A 27,591-nucleotide genomic window follows, 5' to 3' on the forward strand; every position below is an offset into this window, starting at 1 on the left:
TTAAATGGGTTACAATTTGTATTATAAAATATAAATCAGTTTAAATTAAACGGTGATGTCTTTTCAATCCTAGCGGGGAGTTTGGAAAATACTTTGAAACTGTAAATTGCAATTTTAAGCCACCAATTTGATCCAAACTTTGATTTCCACATTAAACATTTATTTAAAACTAACATATAAATTTAAATCCAGAATACATAAAACTCTTAAAATTTGCGTGAACGTGTAAGAGACATATAATATGAATTAAAAGAATTGCTTGGCCAACTGGATAATGTTCAAGGCCAATCTGATCTCCCGGGCACCGCGAACGCCCAGCGCCGCTAAATCCTCCAGGGTCATTTGGATAAGCACCTCGATGTCGATCTCCTGGCGAGTGAACAGTTCGGAAAGATGTTCATTTCCAGTGCGGCTAAGCAGGGACTTAACACGGGGGCTCAACGTGGGGTGCTCCACGGGGGAGCCGGGTTTGTAGCGTGGATGCATAATACTGGGCTTGGGGCTCTTGGTGTCCTCCGATTTCACCTTGGATGCTGCACTTTTCGACATGGACGCCTCTCTTTTTATCTTTGATTTCTCCTGTTTTAGCCGTATTTCCTGCTGCAGCCGGGTATCCTGCCTCTCAATCTTCGTCTGTAATTTCGAATCTACCGGAATGCAGGATTCTCCGGCCAAAGAGGATTCTCCATATAGGGTACTTTGACTCGTGGGCGAAAACACCGATCGCGTGCGCATGAATTCTTTCGAAAAACGCCTAGGAAAACTAGCATTTGATAAACTTTTCGTAGGAGGCGGTGGCCGGCGTGATGGAACCGTAAGATTATTGGCCGTCGGGATCCCAAAAAGTCCATATCTCGCGGTGTTCTTCCTACCACCTTCTCCAGTGGGCGTGGCATCGTCAAATGTGAAAGCTTCGGTGCCGAGCGGCGTTAATGGCGCCAGTGGAGATCCGGGATCTGCAAAAATTAAGTTACTCACATTTTGATATTAGTTTTGCAGAATTTTGTTTTATCGTAACTACCTCTATAGACGCGATTGTATCGATTCATTTTGTAAATTAAAAAAAAAATTCAACAAGCACAAAGACGACAAAAAACGTGCACAGATTATTGCGAAAAAAAGTAACTGTAAGTTACAACTTTGATAATGCGACCGCATTAGGATCGGCTAAATTTCCAAAATATAATACGATCCGGTAACTCCTTATGATATTACTCATTCCAGAGTTAGTTCTAAAAAAACGTTAATTTGAAGAAGTCAATAATGTAGAAATATTTTTGTATTATTATTATAACAAATATGCTTTATGCGTTAATAGTCTTAAGCTTCTAAAGAAAAGCACAATCTTAAAGAAAGATATCAATGTTTTTAATAATTTACAATAAACAGACACAATGGAATATTCATAAGCAAGACCTTATCTTACATTAAATCTCTGATGCTATCGAAGTGGTTTGCTTAAAATCAATAAATTAAAATGAAAGTTCAAGGAACTCGCTACGCATTAATATTAAGCATTTGACATGTCTAAGTACCGAACTTCGTTTTTATACTGTCTATATAATATTATTTAGCTTCTAATTAAAGCGAGTTTGGCCAGTTTCTGTTGTCGTTACTTTTGCGACGCTGTTCGATTTGATTTGATTTTTGCGACGAAGTTTTTGGGAATTAGCAATCAACAGATGAATCGATAAAAGGTAAACAATTGTTCCAGAAAACGACACACATCGTGCAAATAAAGTGAACAACAATAATCAATTAAATTAATTTAACGACTGCAGAAAATTCACAATTTTTGTGTGCAATAATAATGATAATATCCATAAACACACAGAAAAATTGGAAATATTGAATGTAAGCATTTCAACTACAAATTTGACAACCAGTTAATTACAAAAATTAATAATTAAAATAAAATAAAAATACAACAATAAATAAATAATAATATACTTATATACTTTTTGGAAGATTGGATTTATGTATAAATGTTTTTAGAATTACAAAAAAATTATATTTTTTTTTTATTAAAATGGTAAATCTATACAAACAATATTTAAAAAAAAATTAAAATAGGTCTTACTTTATAGCGAAATTATTTTTAAAAAAATAGTCCCATATCTATATTTAAAATTTGTACTAAACAAATCGATATTGCAACTCAGAAGGAATAACCATCTGAACTTACATTTCCAGTGCATCTCAAAGTATTTAAATTAAACATATTTAACATAAGGTCGACCATAATTTTGTTTTCTCTGCTGCGAAATCATGACATTGCCACCTGTTAAAGCCTCATAGATGTTATTGGTGTTGCTGCTGTTTGTGTTTTATGCGCTTACCTTGCTTTATTTGGTTTTCCGTGGGCAAGAACAACATCAAATTATTGTCTTTGCGCACTCGGCATTGCCGAAGCTTTAACCTGCTCTTTCTCCCGATGAAGCCCCCCTCAACAGAGCCACATGTGGGGCTTGTTGTTGCCGGCTTTTGGCCAAAAATCAGCTGAGCTCAGCCAGCTGCTTTGTGTTTATATTTTTTCCACAGCAAGCCAGCGCCTGCGCATAAAGTGTGGACCTCCCCCCAGCCATCAATTCAATCGACCAAAAAGCCGAACGGAAAGCCGAGCTTTTTCGACTGGAGAACGGACATATAAAATAGCGATGCCTCGCCACTAAGCGATTCAGTCGTTTAACGGAGTTCAAACCAAGCTGAGCTGGAAAAGTTCTGGTGCTAAGGCCGTGGAAAATCCATCGAAGAGTCTATCGTAAAAATTTACAAAAAATTCCAAAGCCATAAACAAGTGCGTCTGAATAAAAAAAATTCATTTACGAGTGCTGTGCTGTGAGCGCGTAATTGTGTATGCAAGTGCATAAAATATCCAACAGAATATCAAATCGATAGGGGAGAGCCGAAAAAATCCCCACCAATTGTTTAACCACTTGGGCAGTGTTCTTGAGACATGCAAAAGTAGCCAGTGGAGTGTTAAAAAAAATCACAGCAACTACAACTAAAACGACAACTTGCGAAACGTATTTTTTCGAGTGTTTTTTGTTTGTTTGCCGCCGACGACGACGCCGATTCAACAAAAGAACTTTGGTAGGTTTTTCGGTTTTCCAACGAAGCTTTGCTTTGTTTGCCTTGCTGGATTTCATGCAAATTAAATTAAGCAATTAAACGAAACTCACAAAAATTGTATTTGCCAAGCTCGATTCTTTAGATTTCTTTGCTTTGTTGTGCGATTGGATTACCTCATGTATGGGCTAGGTGATTGCCAAAGTTTTGTTATTAATTTTTTCTCGCCTTTTTTCAGCGTTTCTGGCTATTGGCAATAATTACAAAATTTACCCAATCGGTCAGTTATTATCGCTTTGTCGAGTTGTGCTTGTTTTTGCTGCACTAGTTTTCGCGAGGAGTATGAATACATTTTGAATGTGCTTTATTTTTCCACTTTTACCCGGTGCTGCGCTCATGGAAATTCAAATAAAAACTCAAAAAACTTTTTTAATAACAACAAACGGTGGGGAGAGACGTGGAGGGCTGGTGTCGGGATGCGGGTTGTGCGTTGTTGCACTGGAATATATTTAATTGAACAACAAAAAGAAAGCCAAACAATCATAGGCAGCTCAGAAAAGTGGATTGTTGTTGCTCTTTTGGCGCTCAAACGATACACAATGGACCAAGAGTACAGCTGCCACCTAGAAACAAGTGGCATAATAAATATTTAAAAAATAAATAATAACAGAAAAACGTAGAACGAAATTAAATATTCAAAAGTCTGCTTAATATATATGTTTGGGCTAGAGTCAAGCACCAAAGGTAAATATAAATAAAGAAAAATATTTGACTGTGAAAACCCACTCAAAACTTAAAAGAATTCATATAAAAAACTTAACAAAAAAATAAAGAACTTAAGAAAATGTGCAATTTAATTGGCATAAGCCAATAAAGATTTACAAGACCTTGGGATGAATTTAGACTTTCACATGTTAAGTCCATCACAAGTTAAGCCCATGATTTAAATAACAATTTTATTTGCAAAAATGTTCAAATCGGAAATAAAATGAGACAAGGTTTCCTAAGGCTATTAGCTGAATTATGGTTTTATAAGAAATTGCAACGTCTTTAAACCATTTGAAAAAGAAAATACCAAATTTTATGGGGCAACAAAATTTAATAAAAGGTTATGCAAAGAAGTAAACAAATATATTTATTTAATACATATGTGTATGCATTAGCCCAGGGCTTTTATTAAAAATGAATAAAATCTGGATACAAATTTATAATGAAGCCAAAGTCAATGAACCTTATTTAAAATATATGTAAAAGGACCTTCTGTTAAAAAAAGTACAAAGGCATAAAAGCAAATTTGGAAATGCGCAAACAAACAAATCGCTTTGCCAAACAGATTTGAAAATAGACCAAAACAGACCAAAGGCAATAAAAAAACACGGCAAAGTAGGCAGGCAAATTGTTGAAAAATGTAACAAGTCAAAGGCATTTTTTCTCCGTTCAATTCGGATTCCCCTATTTCCCCAACTCACACTTTTTTTCCAGTCCAAATTTTTGTGATAATTTAAATAGAAAAGTTAGAGAATGAAAACCAAATTTTGTGCGCTCTCGCTGAAAACGTAAATAAATTGTGAACATTTTGCAAAAGAGAGCTTAGCTGTAATATTTGTTTATTTATTTTTTTTGTGTGCAACCACTATTACACACAAAAAAATTGTTGCCTCACTTAGCATCGTACTGAGCGCGTAGGGCAGGTGCTTGGCGGGCAGCTGGAACTCGCGGACCAGGACTCGACACTGCTCCAGGGTCACCGCCATGCCGGTGCGATCCTTGGCGCTCTTGCAGGAGGTGAACCGTAGCCCGTCCATCAGCCGGCAGGCGTCCTCGGCCAGATGGAGTATCTTGACGTTCTTGGAGACGTTCGCCCGCAGCTGCTGCTCCATGAAGCCGAGGAACGACTGCAGCGACTCGCCGGCGTCGACGGAGCCGAGGCCCAGCTTCCGGTAGCGCCCGAAGTACTGGCTCAGGCGGAGATAGTTGTCCCAGTTGGAGCGGTGCTGCTCCCGCGTTTGACCCAGCGTCTCTGCAAAGCTGGCCTTCTCATTGATGCCGATGTTAAAGAAGACCTGCGTGATTTTGGAGGAGATGGAGGTGCTATTTCCGGGCAGCACATCCAACGCCTGCCGCGATCCTGTGATCCGGGGCGTCGGCGCCTGTGCTCGCACCAACTGGAAACTGACGGCGGACAGGTCTTCAATGGCGATACACATGTTGCTCCACATGTCCGCCTCGTTTCCGTACAGCGTCAGCAGGCCATCGAAGTAGGCCAGCGGCCCCAGGTCGCGGAGCATCACCAGGTAGCCCATGTCCAGCTCGCTGCCCCACAGCCGGAGCATCAGAGAGCTGACCAGCGCTGATGTGAGTGGCAGTGGTATATATAGTGGTATGCACGGTGAATTTGAATTTTGTGAATTTGAATCTAATAGAATTTTTACGAAACAGGTTAGGTGATTATATTCCGTTTAAAGAAACCCTACTCCAAAGCCACTTTGTTCTTAAAGTTCAAAAAGTCGAAAAGATTAAAACAAGTGCCAAGGAACTTTCTGGCTTTTTGATTTGGCTGATTTTCAACTTTTATTTTAATGCCCTCCGTCCCAGCCACTTCACTTAGTCAAATATGCAAATGGAATGCGTTCAAGTATTTGTTGAAAATTAAACGGAAATAATTGAATTATGCTTAAATCAAATGAGAAGCATTCGATTCAATTCAAACGAAAGGCAACAATCGCATTGAATAAATAAATATCTGAGCGCAGAAAAAGTAACCTATGGCGAGGAAAATAATGTAAATATTTGCGTAATCCAACATCATTTACATAAAGAATCAAGGAAAAACTGTTGGAGTGAAAAACTCAACTCACTCTTAGAATTTTTTTAGTTGGACTTTGGGCTTATCTGCAAGGATGTTTGACAGGCTGCCGGAAGTCTGCCAATTAGAGCAGGATTTCCAGGCCAGGACTTAGTCACAAGCTCACAAAAATGAAAATCTTTTAAATAAATTAAAAACTATACTTCGTACGACAAGGCCAGAGCAAATAAAGCATTTTAAAAGTTTTAGAAAAACAAAATCCATAATTAATGGTCCACATAAAACAACTAAATCGGAAGAAAAGTTGCCGAAATGTGTGAAATTTTAAATTAAAGGATAAACTCACTTGAATGTGTTAGTAAGTTTGTACTCGCCTAATTCCCAAAGGATCTGTTTCCACCCTAAGAATCAGAATGAATATGAATGTGCATCGTGTGTTTTCGGTAGCTTGAGTCGCCTGCATTGGGGATTTACAAAAAATGAAACAAAATTGTCCAACCAAAATTTATTCTGTTGTCGCTTTAGAATGGAGCAGCCACCAAGGACCAACTAAAAATAAAAACGGGGGCTAAAACACATAAAAGTACAGATACAATTTGCCCGAAAAAATGTTAGTTGAAAACTGCAGTCACTATGGGCAATGTGCTGGAATTGGATTTTAAAATATTTGGTAGCTTGATACTCTTTTCATTTGGATGGGCTACAATATCGAGTTATTAAAAATTGGCTACTAAAATTGGGCATAAAGAAACTGAAATCAAAATGAGTACTGTTTTTATTTAGGTATATAATATTTAGCATACATTTAATTTCAAACATAATGCAAAATAAGAAAGATATTCCCACAATTTACCTTATTCAAGCAGCTCAATTAAAAATGGACTTCGCCCCTTTAAAAGGGCAAAAAAAGAAGGCATGGAAGACCTTCCTTTTGACAGTTTCCAGCTCATTGTGTGCCCATTGTATGGGCGGATGGAGACGAGCGTCGAGTGACTGAGCCAAAGTCACATGAGTGCAATTTTAAAACAGTGAAAGATATATAAAGCGAAAGCAAACAACTGATCAAATCTCGGCGCTATTGCAATGGGCGTCGTTTTCCGAAATGACGGCTTAGATGTACGCCCATAAAAAAATATAGACGAGAACCTGGAAGTTGAGAAAGAGCTGGGGCAAGCACGAAGATGGCAAACAACTGAGGTTGCAATAAATCCCCGGCAAGACAAGCAAAAGGAGCTGCAATTGAACCGCCTGCTCCTTGGTCCTTCGTCCTCCGTCCGTCGTCCTGGGTTCGAATAGCGCAACAGAATGTCAATTACTTGAATGTGAGGTTGGGTCAAAGCCATATAGCCAAGCTTGATTTTCATTCGAAAATTCCCTGGCCTGGCAAAAGGGAAAGAACTACTGGGACCTTTGATTGCCTCTCGGTTACTTTGACTAATTTCGGCAAATCGCCTTGCGAAAGCAATAAATTTTTGCTTAGAATCAGGAAATTTAATGGATTAAGGGATGTGAGAAATTTTTCTTGATTTGAGGTTTGATTTTTCATATTCTAGTTGCATTTATTACCTTACCGCATTGCTTTTGGGTTTCACACTTCACAAAAAATTTGAGGTATCGCAGAGATAGTTTTATGAATTTATTCCTTTTCAAGGTTTCTTTATGATAATAAGCTTTTAAAAAACAGTCCTAAGCAGGATATCCCTGCCAGTCCTAAGCATGCTTTGTTATATTAATTTTATGAATTTATTTTCATTTACAGGCTACAATATTTAAGGCACACGTTAAATTCTTTGAACATTTTGTACCTTAATATTTGTAATATATAGAAAAAGATAATTTTCCTTCTATTTATGCACAGCAAAGCAGACTCTGAAAGAAAACGTGGTTGTAGATACTTAAAAATTGAAATTGCACAATTCATTAGAATTTCTTTTTTAAGTGTGTCATCGAAAAGTGAAGAGAAGTTGAGCCAGAGTCTTGGGCCAAGTCCAATCGTTTTTTTGTGGATTTTCATTTATCGATGGTCGCTTGCATGTTTGTCTGTCAATTGGATTTCGTCCAGGAAGAGCTTTGAGTTTTGGTTTTTCTTTTGCGATCCAGATCCGAAGTCAGGCACTTGGCCGCCTTTGAGCTTTGAACATGGCCTGGCCAAATTCAAATGCCTGGCTCATTTGCAGCCATTTCCTTTGTGGCTCAGGGCATGGAATTCCTGGTCGGAGTTGAAGTTCGAGAATTGTTCGCATGCCTTCAATCGTTTTACTCCCTTGAATATCGGAAATATAATCAATGGAAAACCCCTTTAACAATAGGCGGCATTGTATTTATTTACTAGTTAGTAAGATCGGCAAAAAAAGTACTTTATCTATTAATTTAATCAGTAAAGGGCCACTATTATAAAAACAGCAAAGCGAATGTGACGGTCTCGCTAATTGGTCTTAATAGCTCGTTTTCTCCCTTAATAAATATTATCTCACTAAGTTGGGATTTCCCCAAATTGGTTCGGTAAATATTTATAGCTGATTTGTATACGCCTTGGAGCTACTTTAAAAATTACAAATTATTAATATACAAGGAAAAATTGAAATAAATTTTCATAATGTAAGCCACATTAACTTGCTTTGTAATTTACTCTAGACAACAGTTAAAAAAGTTTCAACTTTCGTAAATCTGTGCGCAAGTTGATAAACAACATCAAAGAGACATAAACACAAAAAGAGTAAGGCGGAGTCTCAGACTATGACTGTAACTGGATTTAATTCGCGAAATTGTTCTATAGTTACACTTAAATAAACAGGTTTTAAATTCAAACATTTATTTATTTAATACTTTGTAGAAATAAGAATAATCAATTTATTTTGATATTCTTATTAGAAAAGAAAATTCTTGGAACTAAAATAATAAAACATGAAAGAGTTTTTATGCATTATTATTGAAGTATTATTGTGCCAATATCCTATCTTACCGAAACTAAAACCATAGCTCTAAGTGATGACAATTTATCAGGCATAGTACCTTCAAATTAATATGAATTCAAAATTGTTTTTTTAACTAAATAACATTTTTTTTTGAGTGCCTAGCGAACGCTAGATAAAGCGAGTGACGAATGCTGGCTGTGATGGAAGTAGTCGCAGAAGCAGTCGCATCAAAATGAATGGATATAGTTTAAGTGTATGAAAAACATGGCCGAAACGGAAGAACTAATGGATGGATGTGTGGCTGGCTGGTTGGCTAAAAGATGTGCTGTGACAGGGGGCCGAGATGTAGCCAGACCTGTCAGATCTGATGCCGTTGTTGCTGTTTTATTCTATGAACTCAGAACGCGTCGCGTCATTCGCAATTTTTCTATTGTTTGCGCAGTTTTTTTCCCTCATTTTTTCTCCTATGTTTTGTTCCTTTTTGCACGTTACGTCTGTTTGTCTGACAGCTGAGCACTGTTTATATGCCAGACATATAGCTATCCCCGTACACATATCCGGATATATATATCTGTGTGTGCCCAGACGACTGCCTGTCGACGGAATTCGCTCGTATTACCCTGTCAATCTTTACTTTCATGTGCTCGTTTGTAACGATTTCACGCAGCAAGTGAGAGGGAAATTGCGGAGGTGTTTTCGGCCATTCCGATATGGAGTGGTATATGGCGTCTGGGGGACTGGCAATGATTTCGTTCCCAAACCAGGAAATACGCATTGATCTATTTTTGGTGAATTGTAGGAAGAAATTTTCTTTTGACGTATCTCTCATCGGTCCATTTCTTAAAATTCTTTTTTGTATACTTTTTTTATACTTGTACACATTGTAACACATCATTTTTTGTAAGATTTTAATAGAGCAATTGCTTTTACAAAAAGAGATTACAAAATATTTATTTGTGTTAATTGAAAAATACTTTTTATATATGTTTAAAAAATGTGCAAAAAGAGATAATAAAATATTTTTTTCATAAGATTAAATTATATGAAATGAACAATATTCAGGAGCTAAATGTTTAAGTCATTTTTCAAAATGTGGAAAATAAAATGAATTATTGTTTTAAAATCAATAAGTTCTCTTGTTTGTGCTATGAGGCCCTTTACGGATACAAAATACCCTCTACAACAAAGTACATATTGTGAACTTTTAAAAGAAGTCTGCGAGATCTGCAACACAGTAATGCAGTGAAAAATGGAATGCAACCCCTTAATAGTTTTCATCCATATGGACGTATTAAAATCTTAAAAAAAGGCAGCCCACCAAAAAAAGGGCAAATAGCGGCGGCAGGGGAGAAAATGCGATGAAGGCTTTGTCCGTGTTCGCTGCTGGAGAAATGAGCAAAAATTCCACCAAAATGGCAAAGGCAGTGGGAAAGTGGGGGAAAGGAAGGAAAGGGGAGTGAAGTGGAGTGACTGCCTTGTGTGACACAAGTGACACTATTTTCTGGCGCTGCCAGTGCCACAAGTAGAAATTCGCTAATGCCCGCTGTTGCAGGCGGCAACTACAACAACAGGCACACTGGGGATGCAGCGCCATGTTGCAATTATTATTTCCGGCTGGAAGCGAAAAATAAAGTTGGATATGCAATGAGCAGGAAGCAGCACACGCCAAAAGCACAGGCGTGGCGTGCAAAAAATAAGGCCTCACTCCTGCAGAATAACACTCAGCCGCAGCGTGGCTCAACCTCAGATCCTGTTTGAGATGAGAGCGTGATGAGGGGATTGAAAATTGGGTACCCTATTGAAATTATCAGATTGAGGCCTATTATATTAACTTTATTAAGCCAAAAGGCAAACTATATTACTGCACCTTAAGTACAATAGAAAGTATAATTTTATTTGCTTAAATGCAATTAATCTTTGTACTGGTACTTTAAGAATTATTGGAAAAAAAATTAAATTAGTATTTAAAAGTAACATTTGCAGTTTTTGTAACTTATTTTAATATTATTAATATTAAACTACGCATATTTTAAGCTAATACAATTATTAATTACTGGTTTTGTTTTCTAAATGGTTATTTTTATATCATATTTATAATATGTACATGTATGTGATGAGCCCACTTAAGAAATAAGTTATTTTTTATTTCGTGGCCGTAAATTGCGGGTTTCCCTCTGGGTGCCCCGGTCTACTGATCACGCAGATACCTCTTTTTCCCGAGCCTGCACTGTCTTTATTCTCAGCCCGCTAAATTCCAGCCCATCATCAGCGGCAGTGAAAAAAATAACCGTGGATAGCAGAGCCTGCGCCGCCGACGTTTCCTCTTTTGTTTGTGTGCAGCGCATAATTTGCGAGACAAACATGCAAAAATGGCCCAGAAGTGAAAAAAATATTCCAACCTACATCCAGATCCATGCATATACATATACCCACACATATATGCAACCGTACATACGGAGCCGAAAAGGGAGAACAATTCCCCAGCAAGTTGAAGTGCAAAATGGCGGGAGCAAAGGACCCCAAAGGGGATGTAAAAAGGGGCCTCTAAAAAGGGGATCCAACGGGGGGATCTGCGGTTGCGGGTTGAAGATTTTGAAGTTTTTGCGGTGGCCAAGGGAGTCTAAGCCGCTGTTCGTTTCGTTTCGCTTCAAGACGCAAAGTTTATCTTGCGCTTAGGCGCAACGGCCGCGAGTTGCAACCAATGGCTTCATCTCAAAGGCTCTATACTTCTTTATATTTGTGAGTGTAACACACTCGGAAAAAATCCCATTGCACAACTTTGTATTGTTCATAATATTTTTCAAAATCAATTGTTATTTAATGGCACCTTGTCAAGAAACAACTTATTCGTTGTTTTTCATTTGACAAGAAAACATGACCTGACAATTTTATTACAAAGTCTAACTAAACAACTTTTTAAAATTAATGTATCTATAAATATTTCATTGAGTTAAATAAGTTTTATTTTTGAATTAGTAATTTTTTTTAAATTAGTAAATGGTAATAAATAAATCTTTGTTATCGACTTATTGATTTTTTTTGTACTTGATCACTTTTTCCTGAGTGTGCTTTGGTGTGGCAGCTTTTGTGGGCTTTTTGACTTGTTTATGGCCATAAGTTGATTTCCGAAATGGAATTCTGAAAAAGGGATTTAGCTGCCGGGTCGGCCCGAAACCTCATTATTGGACTTCAAAGCGAATGGTAAATCCCGCGGCCAAAACCCGGTCAAAAATGGCCTCCGCTTATTTAAAGGAAATGTACCGCCAGCAGCACCACTAGCATCCCACCCAACCACCCACCATTATCTGCACACACAAACACAACAAAAAAATGAATCAATTTTTTTATGTGTGCCCCACTTCATTGTCTCGGATCCAAAATGGAGGAAGGATATTATTGACTAATGGCTGCAGTCGAGGGAAATTTATGGTGCTCCAGAAGGATGTGTATGCGTGTGTGTACATGAGTTAATGAACATTTTTGATGGTAATTGAATGAGACGCCTGGGTTTGCCGCTGTAGTTATGTCTGATGTACGGCCCGCCTCCGGGGGTAAAATATATAATTTATACACACGATTGATAAGCGAAATGAATTTGTCATGTCTCAGACTTTGATTCTCAGATGCTGATTGCCGGTTAAACAAAAAAACGAGTAGGCAAATAAATAATTATGGTTTTCGTGGGGGAGCGTTTCGTGCCTGTCACCGGAAAAATTGAAAAACTTTCAATTTGACTGGCCCACACTGTATTTCTAGAAAATACAAACGAATTGGTATCGTAAAAATGGAAACAAGTTGCAAATAAACAAAAAGCCAAATCCCTTGTAACCACAAAAAAAAGGGAAACGGGTAAAAGCAGCAACTGAAGGAAAACAAAAGAAAAACATTTGTTTAGCACTTGAAAAATGTGCTCGACTGCACAGGGGCAATGGCGAAAATTCTGCGGCCCCTGATCATGTGGCTCCCCGCTTTTCCCGCTTTTCCGAAACCCCTTTCCTCTTTATACTTGTCAACCTTTATATGAAAATGTTTGAGCTTTTTTATCCTAGTTAGACTTTGTGAACCCAAAAGCCTTGCGTGTGTCTGCGTTTGTCGCTTTTCTATATGGGTTGAACAGTGGTCTGGGACAGAGAAGTGAAATTTAAAAAATCTCTTAATCATATCTTAATATAAATTGAAAAAAAACTTGGTAAAAAATATTAACATTATAATATAACCCTACCGAAAAGGGTTTTCATGTTTGTTTATATTATGAAATGGTAACATAGAAATATATTATTTTTTGGTAGATTTTCTTAAATCAATCAAAAAAGGCAGTTAAAAACAAGAAAGGAATAAGTATAGGTATTTGAAAATAATTTAACATTTCTTTAATTTCTAATAAGTTTAAGGAGCCACTGTGACAGTATTTTTTCGTTTTTTTTTGTTTTTGTCACTGTGGTCACGCCGCTGTCATCAAGCCAGATGCTCCCCCGTCTCAAAATTCTCCCCGCTCTCCTTTCATCGGGCAAACACTGAGGCAAAAAAGGGGAGGCAAAGTGGGAAACTGGGAAAAACTTTGGGGAAAACCGAGGAATACAACATAATTGCAATTTGCGTAATTGTGCCCCTAAAGCTGAATGAGAAATGAGCGGCAACGAGTCGTGCTCTGAGTTACTGAGAAGAGAGTTGGGCCTTTGCTTAGCGGGCGCGGATGACAATACGGACGGACACTGCGGACGGACACTACGGACATCAGACTGTGGACGGACTGGTCCACGGCTAAAATATGAATATCCGAATGTACTTAATAAACAAAAACACAAAAGAAAAGCAGCCAGAGTAAACAGCATGTAGTATGCATGGAAAGAGAGCACAATGGCACAGCCCTTCCCCTCGGAAAATTTGCACACCCACCATTTGTTGGAGTCCCCTTCGAATTTCGCCAAGGGGTTTTCCGGGAGTTTGGGCAAGTTTGGTGGCTTCCGTGTGACACCCATGGAAAACTGCACTACAGTCTGTTTTGTTTTTTGGGGTTTTGTCGGTGGGGAATATTTTTAATTTTAATATGCATGCTGGACGCTGCCGGAGGGCGGTTTCTGGGACAGGGGGCGTGGCTTTGGCTTGGGGAACATCAGCTGGAATTTTCATGGCTCTTGTACTGCTGATAGTATGCGTTTATTTTCAGTTTTCCTGTTGTTGTACATAAAAATACAAACTTTTCTAGAGGATTTGTATTTGGATTGAACTTCTAATTGAAAAATATTCCATCAGGTTGCAATAGGTAAAAGTGAATTAAAGAATCATAAGCAATTAAATTGTTGAATTCGTTTTTGATGCCACGATGTGGTGATAAAAAATGTATTTGTTGGACTGGTTGCCATGATGATTTAAGATTGGATTTTAGTCGGATTTTAAATGTAAACGTTTTATTCAGCAAGACAGGCATGTAGTTAAAATATATTTATCTTCCATGTGGTTATTGGGTATCCTATTCAATAATATTTTAAGACAATATTAAGACAAAATATTATTATGACCTGTTACCTTTCAACTCTCAAAAAAATGATTTCTAATTTTTTAAAGTTAATTAATTCGCTTGACACATTTTTCAACTGTGTAATTATTGGGTAGGACAACAAGAATCTCGGCGCAAGGTAAACAAAAACATAACTCACTTCTTAATAATTGAAAATGAGTTTTCCCACATTTTTCACATTTAATGTGGCAGTTCATAACTTGTCCGCAAACAATGTTTGGACCCATTACACCTGCCGCCTGAACCAGCCTTGATTTGGGCCCTCTTAGCCGTCAATTTGCCGCTTCGCCAAAGTGGTTGCCTTCCCCTTTTTTGTTGCAGCTATGTGTTTACTTGTCGGCCAGCACTTTGTAAGCCACTTCTCGGCAAAAGCCAACTCGAGGCTAGCTGAAAAAAAGTGAGCAAAAAAAGTGGGGGAAAAATAAAATTACTCAACGCCCCCGCAGCAGCTGGCCAAAAACTCGTTGGCAAGCTTATTGTCAACTATTTAAATGCTGCAATTTCGGTCTTTTGTGCAGCCGGAATGTGTGAGGCCCGAGCAGCCATTACACTTGTGGCCATTGTTTGCCTTTATAGCCTTTTGTTGCATAAATCGTTTACTACAATAAAAAAAAGTTACTGCCGCTATCGCTGCCCGTACTTCTTGTTCTTGTTCTGCTGGTTGCCGTGTGTAATTTGTCATTCACACCACGTGCTCGGCTGAGAATTCAGCGGCGGCAGGAAGAGCCACTGCAGTCTGCAGTTCTTCACCCGCCTTCGCCCACCATTACCCCCGCCCTCCAGCCACCTTTTTCCAACCCACTTTTCCGCAATCCAACCCACCATCCAGCATTTTTAATGGCAGCGAATACACGCGTAAGACGCGACCATTTCCATAATGCAGCACAAGAGCCACCAGCATCTTCAACTCGGATTGGTTGCACGTTGCGACGCACAGTGGTTGAACCTTGCTCATAATTTCAAAATTCATAAGTCCTCAAAAAGTTAAATATTTGTTATCCAAAAACAACCACCTGCCTAAGTGTTAAATTAATCAATAAAAACTAACATAAATATTTCTCGACAAAAGTAATTTAAAAATGAACACTTTAAAATTACTCTTTGTAAAAATGGCAACTGAAAATAATCTATATAAAAAATGTATTACAAGTTAAATAAAATACATTTTATTTAAAAATTTTCTTTTCATAACAAGGATACACGGTTTTCTTTTCAATGGGACTTTAGTTTTACGATTTAATTAAAATGTATATTGGTTGGTTTATCATAGGCTATTTTTGTTCAAATATATTTATACTCTTTTTCTATGTTTTTTGTAAGCAGATTTGCTTTTGACCCTCTGTGCGCTGCGCAAAAAGCGCAAAACTGTATGCACTCCAGCTGTATTTAAATGGTGTGTGAGCATTCGGAACCCTTCTCCTCTTGTCGCAGCATCCTAGTGCTCTTTTTTCTTCTGCTTGGCGCACTTTTGTTCTTAAAATTCTGCGTACGTGATCGAAATGTTTGGCAATGTAATACATTCAGTACTTTCAGTGCTTAGATCCCCTGCATTGCTTGAATATAAATTTAGCTTAATTTTTTGTTTTATTTCTTTGGTTTAAACATGTTTGAAAATTTATGTGAACTTTTGTAAATTATTCAGGGCATTTGGTAAATTTGATGGTGTGGAAATGGAAGCTCCGGAATACTTTTCGAACATGGAATTTATTTTCAGAATAGTTAATGTACTTAAATCCATTTGCATTTTAATGTTATCAATTATTTTTCTGGTAATATGAAATTAAAAATATAATTTTTTTATAATTTTTGCCAAAGCTTAATCTTAGTTTCTGCTAAATAAAATTTAATTTATGTATCTTAATTGATTATAATACCTCAGCATCAACCTAAAAGTAAACAAAAGCCCGTACTTGATATCACGTATACGACATACCTTATTTGACTTATTTAAATGTTTATGTTTGGCCGTGTTAAGGATGATTAATATGCTAAATGGGTATTGCTTGAGCATGGGCCTCTGAATGGGCACCAGGTGTAAGGCCCCCGAACCCCACCAGAAAACGTTGGGCCCTCGGTGACCTTTTGTCTTAATTACAAACACATAGACCCAAAGCCCAGACGACCCATTTCAAGGCAAAACGCCACCGAAAGCGTCTCCCATGCAAAGAAATATTAATGAGCTGCTGCCGACTTTGAGTGTTGTCTAAACAAAACAACAACGGCAACGGCAAACAACATTTTGTCTGCTCATAGATTTTTGATTCAAATTTAATTACTTAAAGGAAATTATACTTAAATTGGCTTTCAGCTTTGGCGCACGCAACTGGAAAATATTTTCATCTTCATCAAGATATTTTTGTGTGTGCTTGAGTGGGGATAAAGTGAAGTGGAGTCGCTTTTTGGGTGGGGAAACGATTGTTTGGGGTGCCCTTTTTGTGTGTTTAATGCTATTAAAAAGGCTTTCAACAGAATATTTTTGGGTTGTTTTAGAATCAATTAATCTATTAAATTGTATATATTTAATAGCACAAAATGGTTGTGGCTCCCTCGTTGGCCGTTTTGGGTTTCTTTTCAGCAGTTTCGGGTTATCAGAGGCAAATTGAAATGAATTCTTTTCGAAAGTTATAATTTGGGGAAACTTTGATGTCATTTCAAATATATTCAAATAAAAATGATGAAAGAAATTCTTATAAAAATTCTTGAAAACAAATATTTTTTATGATGGATTTATTTTGATCTATTATTAAGAAGCCCTGACAGCTTTTTATTTGTTTCGGAAAATATTCTTTGCGATGCAATTCGGGATTCTAAATACATTTTTTCTTTAAATAATTATAAGAAGATAGGTCCCCTAAAATTGATTGGCCCAGGTATAACCCATAAAGATAAGAAGAATTAAATTTAATAATTTTCTCAAAATTTTTTAAATTTATTTGTGTGTATAGAAGTATTTAATTATTCGTTTAATTTTTTGTTTGTAAATAAAGCGTTCTAGATATAACATGTTTGATTAAGCAGAAAATATCCCTGATGGTATCGAAATAATTTATTGAAATATTGACAGGATTATTGTAGCAGGCTGAGCCAATCGAAAAGCCAATTTAGCAAACCGAAATCAAATAAAAGATTTCAATCAGAAGAAAAGTGTCAACCGAACAGAAAATTTGCCAAATTATAATAGTGCCAAGAAATAGCAAACAAAAAGAAGCCATATACGATATATTTTCCATATGTTTGTGTGTAGAGTAAGCCATAGTTCAAGGCTGGATTTAATGCATTTGCAGCCTGAGATGGCTTAGCGCAAGGGCGAAAACCACTTGCGCCTGCCAGAACTGGAATAAAAATGCAATGTTTTATATATATGTATATAAGTGCATCCACCAACAAACGTATATAAAATGCGCATATATAATACATAGAGGACCGCAGCTAGCATTTAATACAAATATAAATAAAACGGATCTGGGTTGCCACCAGCTGAGTGAGAAAAGGCGGGGAGGGGTGGTGCAAAGTGTTACATCAGTAAAAAAGTGCTTTGCCTGACCTTGACTTATAAACACTTTTATAACAATTATTTTTTTGCATTTTTCTCGCCGCTGCTTGTTATTCCAACCCGCAGCCACAGAACAGAAATCATTAAAAATAAGAAAAAACTTAATAATAAAGAAGCGAAACCCACTCGACTTGATGCAAATAAGCAAAACAGCAGCAGCTGAAGCGTTTTGAGTGATGCTTATGAAGTCAAGCCAGCTGAGTGGGTCAGTTGAGCTAGGCACATGCAATCACAGTGATCACTGCCCGAATGAATTTATTGTGAAAATGTAGTAGGCAAATGTAACAGAAAGGTTAAACAAACATGAAACAATATTTTGCTGATCTATTTTTTTTAATTGTATTTTTTAAATGAAAATAATTTCTAAATACCTACGTTTGTTACATTTTAAATTTTTTTATTGATTGAAAACCAATTTAGTCTCTTAGTGTTTCTTTTGTTTTAAATTGTATTGTTCAATTATAAATGGTTTTTAAATTCGTACATTTGTGTTAGTTCACAATTTTGGAAGTTTATTGTTCATCCCTCATAAATTTTGAAAATTATCATATCTAAAAATGTTTAAGCTCAACTTATTTTGTCAATAAAAAATGTTTTTGAAACCTACAATTTTACACATTTTAAATAAACATAAAAAAAACGTTTCCTAAAGGGTATGATTAAGATGCATTACAAACGCTGTAATACTTACAAACAATTTTACAACTTGAATATTGTTAGGAAGCACATTTTTCGATGACATTAAGTACCCTCTGTACTAAACCCCTTATAATTAGACACAATCAGGTGACTCTCAGCTAGTTAAAGATTTGGTGTGGGTAGGGCCCCCATCTTCCATCCCCTCCCCTCTGACCCACAGCACCACCCCACAAGTTGGAATCCACAATAACAATAACTATGCATGAGCTGTACGAAAGTCAAATAATAATGATTGGAGCGAACCACAAAAACCGACTGCGCCACAAAATCAATAATTAAAATCGCTGCAAGGTGCTTCTCTTGATTACACGAAAAGATACAAAAATCATTTTTAACGTGAATTGAGAAAAGGTAAATGTTAACTCAAAAGGCAGCAACAATAATCAGAAATTCAAGACAAAAAAATCCAAACCGAAAACAGAAGGCAAAAGCGATGAATAGTAAGCGATAGACAGAAATAAGAGAATAAATAGCACCATAGTAAGAACAGCAAAAAAAATAAAGCTTAAACCGCAGAAAAAAATAGCATCGTTAGATGCGCCTCAAGGTCAAGCAAGCATTTTTATCGTATTGAATTCACGGCGTTGAAAATGAGATAAAGAGAAAAATATAAAAATATAAAAACTAATCAAAATAATGACTCAGAGCAATTAAAGACGGTTGGGAACAAATTGGGTAAGACTGCGGACCTCGCGATTCCCTATAAAAGAATTTATTGAAAATGATTCTAGAAACTATGAAATTGGAGAACTATCAAACCATCTATATAAATGGTTATAAAAGGTATTATAACGCTTTAATTTTATTAAGCAATTTATGGATTTAGTAATTTAAGATAAACATAATTTTGAACTATTTTACTCAAACGCTTCAATATCAACAGAAAAAGAAAAACTTTTGTAACATTTTTTACAGGAATTTTTTTAGTTTGTATAATGCTGCCTAAACACAAAAAAAACAAATAAATAATAGTAGGCTGACATCTATATTCTTTGTTAAATTAAGAATTTTTAAAGTCTGCTATTGCTTTAACTCGAATTAATTGGTTTAATTTAAACTAATATGCAGTTCTCTTCATTGCATGTTGAAATGTCTTAAAGTGACTTTAATATGACCTAGTAATAAAATGAAATGATATGTGAACTGCTGTCATGTAGGAGAAATATCTCTGGGCGATGTGCAAAAATGTTATGTTAAAAATATTTTGTTGTGCATTGCAGGTATCAATGTTCGTATAATAATTCGAACTTGGTACTACGGCTATTATTCATCTTAGACATACCGCAGTGTGCGGTTAAAATAGATCTTTTGCCCCTAAAACGCTGAAACAAGAGAGATAATTGCATCGTTTTATGGCTCCGACATGTGTAAGCCAAAGGGCTTACAAACTTGTCGGGTGGTTTCGACTCGGGCTTTATGCTCACACTTCTTGCACTGCAAGTTATAACTCCTTAATCTGTTGTTGTTCTGCTCTCGGTCGGTTTTTGTTTATCTGCCAACTTTGACAAACATCAAAAATGGTTGCCAGGCAAAGGGTGGCAAAAAATGTGTGACAGGCATCGGCATCCTCAAAACTATTTGGCTGGGCAAAACCCCAGAGGCGTTCTCGAATCTGTCAGAGTGCCAAGTGAAGATATTGCAACATTTTTCGCACTTCGAACGAAAGAAGCACAAACGCTATTGACACAAGCTGGCTAAGCTGACAAAGGTGCTAAAAAATGTGAGAAGATTGAACGCTTCACTGACTCACCTGCTAACTAACTGACTGGATGACTGACAGACAGTTTATCAAATGATGGACGGGTGTGTATCCCTCGGCACTCTCTCGATTTCCAGTCACTTGTGTAGCTAAGCTGCTAAGTAACTGAAACTGGAATTAACTGAAGCCATATTTAGTGACAATTAGTGAGACAACAGCAGCAGCCGAGCCAAACAATTTTGAATCTGAAAACGTGTAATGCGACACAGTTTGCGAAATGTGAAACTCGGCGAAAAGTTGACAACTTTAGCTAGGGGAATGTGTCATGACACTTGCCACTCAGTAATGCAAATTTTAATGCGAACTCTAAAATTTTGGGATAAAGCATACAGTTTGAGCCGTGTAAATATGGTTTCAAAGTCCTCCCCTGGCGAATAAAAATAACAATTTTTGAAATACTTGAAGGGTAGCTAAAAGCCATAATATTAGCATGGCTGGCTTGGAAAAGCTGACACCATAAAACAGGGCCATAAAATTATGAAAACATAAAATAAGCTTTTGATTTAAGCTTTACTCGATTGACTGGAGGAATCAATCTTTGAATTTTTAAAATTGCAGCGTAAGAGAGCCATGCATTAATGTTAAATGCATACATTAGTTCTAAACATTATGAACTTAAAACAAAATAAAAACTTAAACAATTGTATTTTATACTCAAGACCAGCCTCTTAATTTAAATGTAAACCAAATATAATTATTAAGTTATAACTATAACTTGCATTGCTCTCAATACTTTATTTTTACAGAAAAATGTTTTTATATGAAATTTGTGTAATCTAATAATAAATATAAATAAATATTCAATAAATTTATTTAATTTAAGTATTAATGAAAATCACATTTTTGCGAGATATCTACACACTGGTTGAGTACAGGGTTGTGTTTGGAGCCTTACTGACGTATCCACCAGCTGACCCTCGGGTTGATTTCATATTGTTGGATCTCAGCCGTGATTTTTTAAGTGTTCTAAGAAAAAATTTAAATTACAAGTTTATGCAAAAAATGAAATTAAAGCCATGTTAACACTCTTATCAACACCATTATAAAAGAACGTATAAATATAGCCGTAAGTTACATTTTCAAAAGTGGGTCTCCCCATTTTCGAATTTCCTAATGCTGACAATAAAAATATATTTTCATATTTTGTTAATTCAAAAAGACAACAATTTCTAAGAAATTCCGAATTTTGAACATAAGATCACAGACTTTCCCAAAATTTTGACTTTCATTATAGATTTCCAACTACAAATTACCCATTATAACACATTTTGGACCAAATTTGCATTCTCAAGCAAGATATGTTGCCCTTAATACTTCTCAGGCACTGATAAGATCTGGTTACTCGAGCTTTTTGCAGAGTTGCAGACTACTTACCTCTTCATTATAAGTTTCAGCGTTTTGCGCTTTAATATAAAGACAATGAATACAATGGTGCCCTGGGACCAATTAAAGTAGTCAGCCACTTTAAAAACCTCGGCCCATCGATCCTCGCTTTGCACCAAGTAGGAGATTATCTCAAGGCTCCAAGGGAGTCCCATGATGATAAAGAGCCGCAGAAAGTAGCTGTATCTGTAAGAAAATAAGGAGCGAAAATATATAGATATATATACGAGTATATATAAATTAACTTACGACTCTGTATCCGATTTCAGCTTTTTCGTCCTCTCTTGCTTGTTAGTAAAATTATTAATGGTCCTTTTCACTATTATTATACTTCGAGCCGTCAGGATAAACATGGTTATGTTGAAGATAATTAGCAATAGTATCGGGCCGTAGAAGTAGATCATGGCAGACCAATCTTTGGCTGTGGGTAGAAAGGCAACATATATACAACCATTAATCGAAAAAAATTGGAAATCTAAACCCACTATAGATCCAACATTCCTCTTTGGCGCCCATTTGAGGCGTCCAATTTTCGTGATCTGCGAACTTATCAACTAGATAGGTGACTCCGGTCAAGACAATCGACATGCCCCAGGCGAACATGTTGTAGGACGGAAATGGATTGTCTGACAGGAAGTCATATTTCAACCCAAGGCCGTTGAGCGTTATCCAGATCTGCAGGCTGATGACGGAAAGCCACAAGAACGCAGCCATGACGAAAAAGTATCCTATAAAGCCTGATGGAGATACAAAGAAGTCAGAATATCCATTTGGTATCTGTAGGCCAAACTGTATGCAAACTAACCTGCTGTAATGCAGAAATCTTTCGTTAAGCTCCACAAGTTGAGCAGCAGGAAAAGGTAGGCTATGAACAGGCTGACCATGTAGCAGATGAAGCACTTGCCCAGCAAGTTTCTTAGCTCTTCGACGAAAAGATATACGCCGATCGTAAGAATCATACATATCAGCGATATAACCATGGCTTTGATAGGAGATAGTTGGGAAGGTTAGGGACCACTTAAGGTATTGTTGGATTTTATCTTACCGACAGTCTGCCACGTTTTCTGTGTCTTTTGGCGTGTCTGTTTCAATTCCTCTGTCATGCAGTTGTGTGGTGCGATTCGGAAGAAAGTTGAATTATCGGTTTTGTCTTCGAAAAGATAATGCTGAAGACAGTATTGCCGCTTGTTCAGGGTTGCGTTATCATAGTGCCGTAGAAAGGTTCCATTCTAAGAAGAAAATACCGATTATCCATAGAACCAATGTGTATACAATAAGAAAAAACCTCGAAAAGAGAGTACTCATCGGTTTTTTCCCGGATGTCTAGGTAGAACATGCTGTTACACGGCATTGGGAAATCCCACTGTACGATCATTTTGTCTTTAAAGTGCCGTTTGACCACCGAACCGTCATTAAGGGTCATGTTCAGGTATGGATCGAGTTGGTTCAGCTCGTCCTGTGTCGTGTCATTCTGGCACTGATTTTCTTCCAATATGTCGTAGTGACCGCAGCAAAATCTTACGCAGGTCCTCAGTTTACAGACACATCCTCTCATGTGGCTCGCTACATTCTCCTTAGAGTTATTCGCTAAAAGTTTGAAGTCATATACACCCGTCAAATGGGAGGGTATGACAAGGTTTTCAAATAGAAAAGAACCATTTGGGAACCTTTGGCCTTCCGAGATATCCACAGTGTCATAGTAATCGCAGCCAGGAATCTCTGAATTTGTTTTTCGCACCATTGCCAAAATAACTGTAGTCAAGCATCCCAGAAGTATTCGCATTTTTCCGTAAAGAATCTAAAAATAAAAGATTTTAAATGATTGTTACAAATTGTTAAAGCAAGACAAACAATTTTCTAGCATTACTAATTAATTTTATGATTTTTTATTTTATAAGATGAGTAACTCGTAAAGAATATTTTTTGCCAACATTGATTTAATTTAATAAGATGAGTAGTTAAGCCTTCAGCACCCTTATAAAAAAGGATACAAGGATGGCAAAGAATTAAAAACGAAGACGAATTTACTTTGAGTATTCCGGACCATGGGTTTTTAACGACTGATTCGAGTGAGCGGACAAATTTTAATCTCCATCCATAACCGCAACTCATTCATTACTCACAAGAATCCAGATCGTTTTATAATATATATAATATATTTGATAATAATAAATTCTTTTTAATTTAAAAAAAAAGCGGCCTATCAGACATTAAAAAAAAACAAGAAAGAAAAGCTAACTTCGGGCGGAGCCGAAGTTGATATACCCTTGCAGAATATTCTGTAAATTATATTCTCCAAAACTATTCATTTGATGCATTCCTAATACTCATAAAAAATCCCAACTTCCTAACTTTAAAAACACCAAAGTAATGGCATTTCCGATCAATAAGTTGTATGGCAACTATAGGATATAGTCGGCCGATCCCGGCCGTTCTGACTTATCAGACAGACGGACAGACAGACGGACATGCTTATATCAACTCAGGACGCGATCCTAATCAAGAATATATATACTTTATAGGGTCCGAGATGTCTCCTTCACTGCGTTGCACACTTTTGACCAAAATTATAATACCCTCTGCAAGGATATAATAAAGATGATGTTCTTACTGAACTTAAAACAAACTTCAAAACAAATTTAAGAACGTATATATATATCAAAATAATATGCTTTATATATATAAATGTATACATACATGATTTGGGCTTAACATATCAGCTGAGAACCTTGTTCCCCATATACATATGTTGCTCCGTATTCTTCCATCCCTTTAAAAGATAAGAAAGTGGTGACGATTGTACCATAAACGGAAATTGCAGATAAGTAATTTTATGACGTGCATTTTCATATTTTCTAGTTGGCAATCAGAGCATTTTTTTTAAATTTCACTATTAATGTTTTGCCAGCACTACCCACCAAAAGAGTAACTTGTGACCCGCAACTATCTAAGAATATCGTAAAACCACCATAGATGAATTTTTATAGTAAAACCGTCCAGCCGACTCCATGATTTATTAGCCAAGTACTTAGCATTCTGGTCTTGGTAGAAAAAATCTGTTTCACGTCCATCTCTAATGACAACTGACAACTCTAAGCGAGTGGCATTGAAACATTTAACGCGTTTATATTTAAAATGTATGACTACGCATATGGTGTCTGGCTAAGTACATAAATGTGTGACTATGGCTAAATGTGTGTGCATATGATGGTCTTGAATCGTGGCTGTGGTTCTGCTTTTGGCCAACAGTACACACACAGTGCATACATAATTAATTTATAAATTGTTAAGACAACGAACGATACAACACTCGGCCGTACATTTCTTTTGATGCTTTATCAACTGACTGGAATTTGGGTGGGATTTTGGGGTGGGGCTGGGTGGCAGGCTGTCAGCCCGCGTAACGCTTCGTTTGGTTTTGCCCTGACAGCTGCCTACTGGTGCGGGATTCTGGGGTGGGGATCCGTTGGGCTGGGCTGTACAGTCAGCCTGTCTCAATTAAGCGCAAATTGAATTAAATACTTTCACATGCGAAAACAAAGCTGGCCAAACACGCACTTCAGGGACAGGAGTCTGAAGACGTGTTTTTCCTATTAAAAAGAAAAATGTGAATGGGGGAGAGGACTGGAAAGGCAGGCTCCAAAGGCAAACGGCCATGAATCTGTGCAAGATGAAACAATAGCCTGAAAAAGCCTTTGATACAATGATAACATATTGCGAGTGTGCTGAGAGTATCTACAAGGCTTATGAAATATCACAGTCGACCGACCGCTCGAAAACGTTTTCCAAAGTGACATTCTATTGGTCAAATTAATTTGGTTCAAATTTAACCTTTTTTTATTTGTACAATAATTACATCTTTACTACATTATAACTAAAATACAAAACAACCCAATAACAGTAGCCAACAATCCTAGCAGAAGGATCTACCGACAGAATCATAGCGTCCACAGGTAAAAGCAAGAAAATTTTCAAACTAATTAGTAAACTTTGGGGTCGGCGTATAATTATTTAATTAATTGATTTTATATTTTATGAGATGAGTACCTCGTGAATATTTTTTGCCAACTTTATTCAGAGAGTATTTTCTGTTTTTATAAATCCCTATCCGTGATTTAGTTTAAGAGGACCTAAAAAAAGCCAAGAATAAAAAACGAATTTACTTTGAGTATTCCGGTCGATGCGTTTTTAGGGACTGATCTGAGTGAGCGAACTTGATCACCACCCAACACAAAAACTAGAATCATTACTCATAGGAAGCGCGTTGTTTTGTTTTTTTTTTAAAGTAGTGATAGTTTTTAATGTGTGATAATAACCGTCAATTCTTTTTTATTTGAAAAATTCCAAAGCGGATTATCTAACATTTTAGTTCGTACTGAATTAAAACAAAAACTTTAAAGCAATTGCCATTCCTTTAGTCATATTCCTTAGAATTTTACAGTAATTGCTACGCTATAACTATAACCCTTCAAGGAAACTCACGACATTTAATTAAAATATTTATAATTATAAATTATGAGATTTTCTCATATTTTCTTATATACAAATGAAATCAATTATTATTAATATTCACACATCCTAATCGATGCTTAAAGCATGATAACAAAAAAAAATTTTATAATGTTCTATGAGATTTATTAAACACATAACGGACGAACATCCATTTTAAAATAAATGGTTTTTTTGTACCAAAAATAAATATTGATGTCTGTTTTGCTGGCAGGTTTAGAAATAACCAACCTATTATAATTTCCCTTATTGTCATAGTAGCTTTAATTGAGGTTTAAAGTGGCTTAAAATAAATGTTAAAGTTAAGGATAAAATTATTCATAAATATTAGGTTGTACATCAAATTATAAATTCTATATTTAAGTAAGAATACACAAAAAATTATACTTTCCATTTTCGAATAGTTGTGAGCTGAACTAAATTAAATTATGTAATTAACCTATAAATGCAAATACAAAGTTATTAAAATAAATATAGACTTTACATAAAATTATTCATAAATATTAGGTTGTACATCAAATTATGAATTCTATATTTAAGTAAGAATACACAAAAAATTATACTTTCCATTTTCGAATAGTGGTGAGCTGAACTAAATTAAATTATGTAATTAACCTAATAATGAAAATACAAAGTTATTAAAATAAATATAGACTTTACAATTACACAAATTCGTAATGTATTCAAACTATCAACATGATTATAAGAGGCTTAACAACTAAAGTATAAAACTCTCGTTTACAATATAATTATTATCCACTCCAAACTTAATTGCTTTGTTTATACCTAATTGATATATTCAAGAACAATCTTTAAAGTTATGAATTCTAAATACCCCCAAGGCATTTAAGTTAGAAACTGGTTTTAAGAGGCTTATAAACTCAACTGAGACTCGTTAGGAGCCTGGACATACCTTTATTCCCTACTCAAACTCAAATTGGTTTAATTATATGGATCTGTAAGACCCTTGGGTCGCTCTGAGCCCACTGTGCTAAGCCCTCTGACTGCTGCCGTAAATCCGCAGAGCCGCCGAGACTATTACGTGGTTAAACGCACCATGTCCACATAGGTCTCAGATGGCAGATCTGCTCGGCCAGTTATTCGCTCAGGCACACACAATCAGTCGAGGATGGGGATGGGAACTGGAGGAGCATGGGCAATGGCTGGTGGCCAGATACATGGACATAGATACAAATTCAATCTTTTACTGCCTGTGTTTTTTTTTCAATGGCATCGTTCACTTTTGTTCCTACAATTTTGCACTTGCTTTTCCAGCACCATGATGTCCTTTTCCTGAGTTTGTTTCACTTGTTTGCTCTCCGTGGCTTTGCTTTGCTTTGCTTTGGGTTTGTGTTTTTGGTGTGACACACGTTTTGCTAC

At 36.5% G+C, this 27,591-nt stretch overlaps 3 protein-coding genes across 4 annotated transcripts in view; 1 reads left to right on the plus strand and 2 right to left on the minus strand.

The window, feature by feature from the left end:
* Positions 1–138: 138 nt before the first annotated feature.
* On the minus strand, positions 139–1,147 carry LOC108041017. Its single transcript, XM_017118774.2, has 2 exons — positions 1,022–1,147; positions 139–956 (listed from the first exon to the last, which is right to left on the minus strand). Exons 1-2 carry the CDS (start codon positions 1,047–1,049, stop codon positions 247–249), a joined length of 738 nt encoding a protein of 245 aa, XP_016974263.1. The 5' UTR covers positions 1,050–1,147; the 3' UTR covers positions 139–246.
* Positions 1,148–2,695: 1,548 nt separating this feature from the next.
* The window catches only part of LOC108040887 (Ig-like and fibronectin type-III domain-containing protein 2), an 83,483-nt gene continuing 58,587 nt past the window's right edge, over positions 2,696–27,591 (plus strand). The window contains exon 1 of the mRNA XM_044461683.1: positions 2,696–3,093. The gene's annotated coding sequence lies outside the window, so the exon portion shown is untranslated. The remainder of the gene's footprint in view (positions 3,094–27,591) is intronic.
* Positions 7,337–25,873, minus strand: LOC108053321 (G-protein coupled receptor Mth-like). 2 transcript variants are annotated; one of them, XR_006417743.1, is made up of 8 exons: positions 22,988–23,829; positions 22,748–22,931; positions 22,508–22,684; positions 22,188–22,439; positions 21,952–22,123; positions 21,694–21,888; positions 20,311–21,285; positions 7,337–8,138 (listed from the first exon to the last, which is right to left on the minus strand). XR_006417743.1 is itself a non-coding variant. In XM_017135930.2 (8 exons), exons 2-8 carry the CDS (start codon positions 23,483–23,485, stop codon positions 21,174–21,176), a joined length of 1,590 nt encoding a protein of 529 aa, XP_016991419.2. In that variant the 5' UTR covers positions 23,486–23,500; positions 25,866–25,873; the 3' UTR covers positions 19,680–21,173. The 2 variants fall into 2 exon arrangements, 1 of the variants encoding a protein (XP_016991419.2); XM_017135930.2 differs by lacking the exon at positions 7,337–8,138 and adding an exon at positions 25,866–25,873 and having other exon boundaries at positions 19,680–21,285; positions 22,988–23,500.

This window comes from Drosophila rhopaloa, unplaced genomic scaffold (assembly GCF_018152115.1).
Source record: "Drosophila rhopaloa isolate 14029-0021.01 unplaced genomic scaffold, ASM1815211v1 contig_47, whole genome shotgun sequence".
NCBI lineage: Eukaryota > Metazoa > Arthropoda > Insecta > Diptera > Drosophilidae > Drosophila > Drosophila rhopaloa.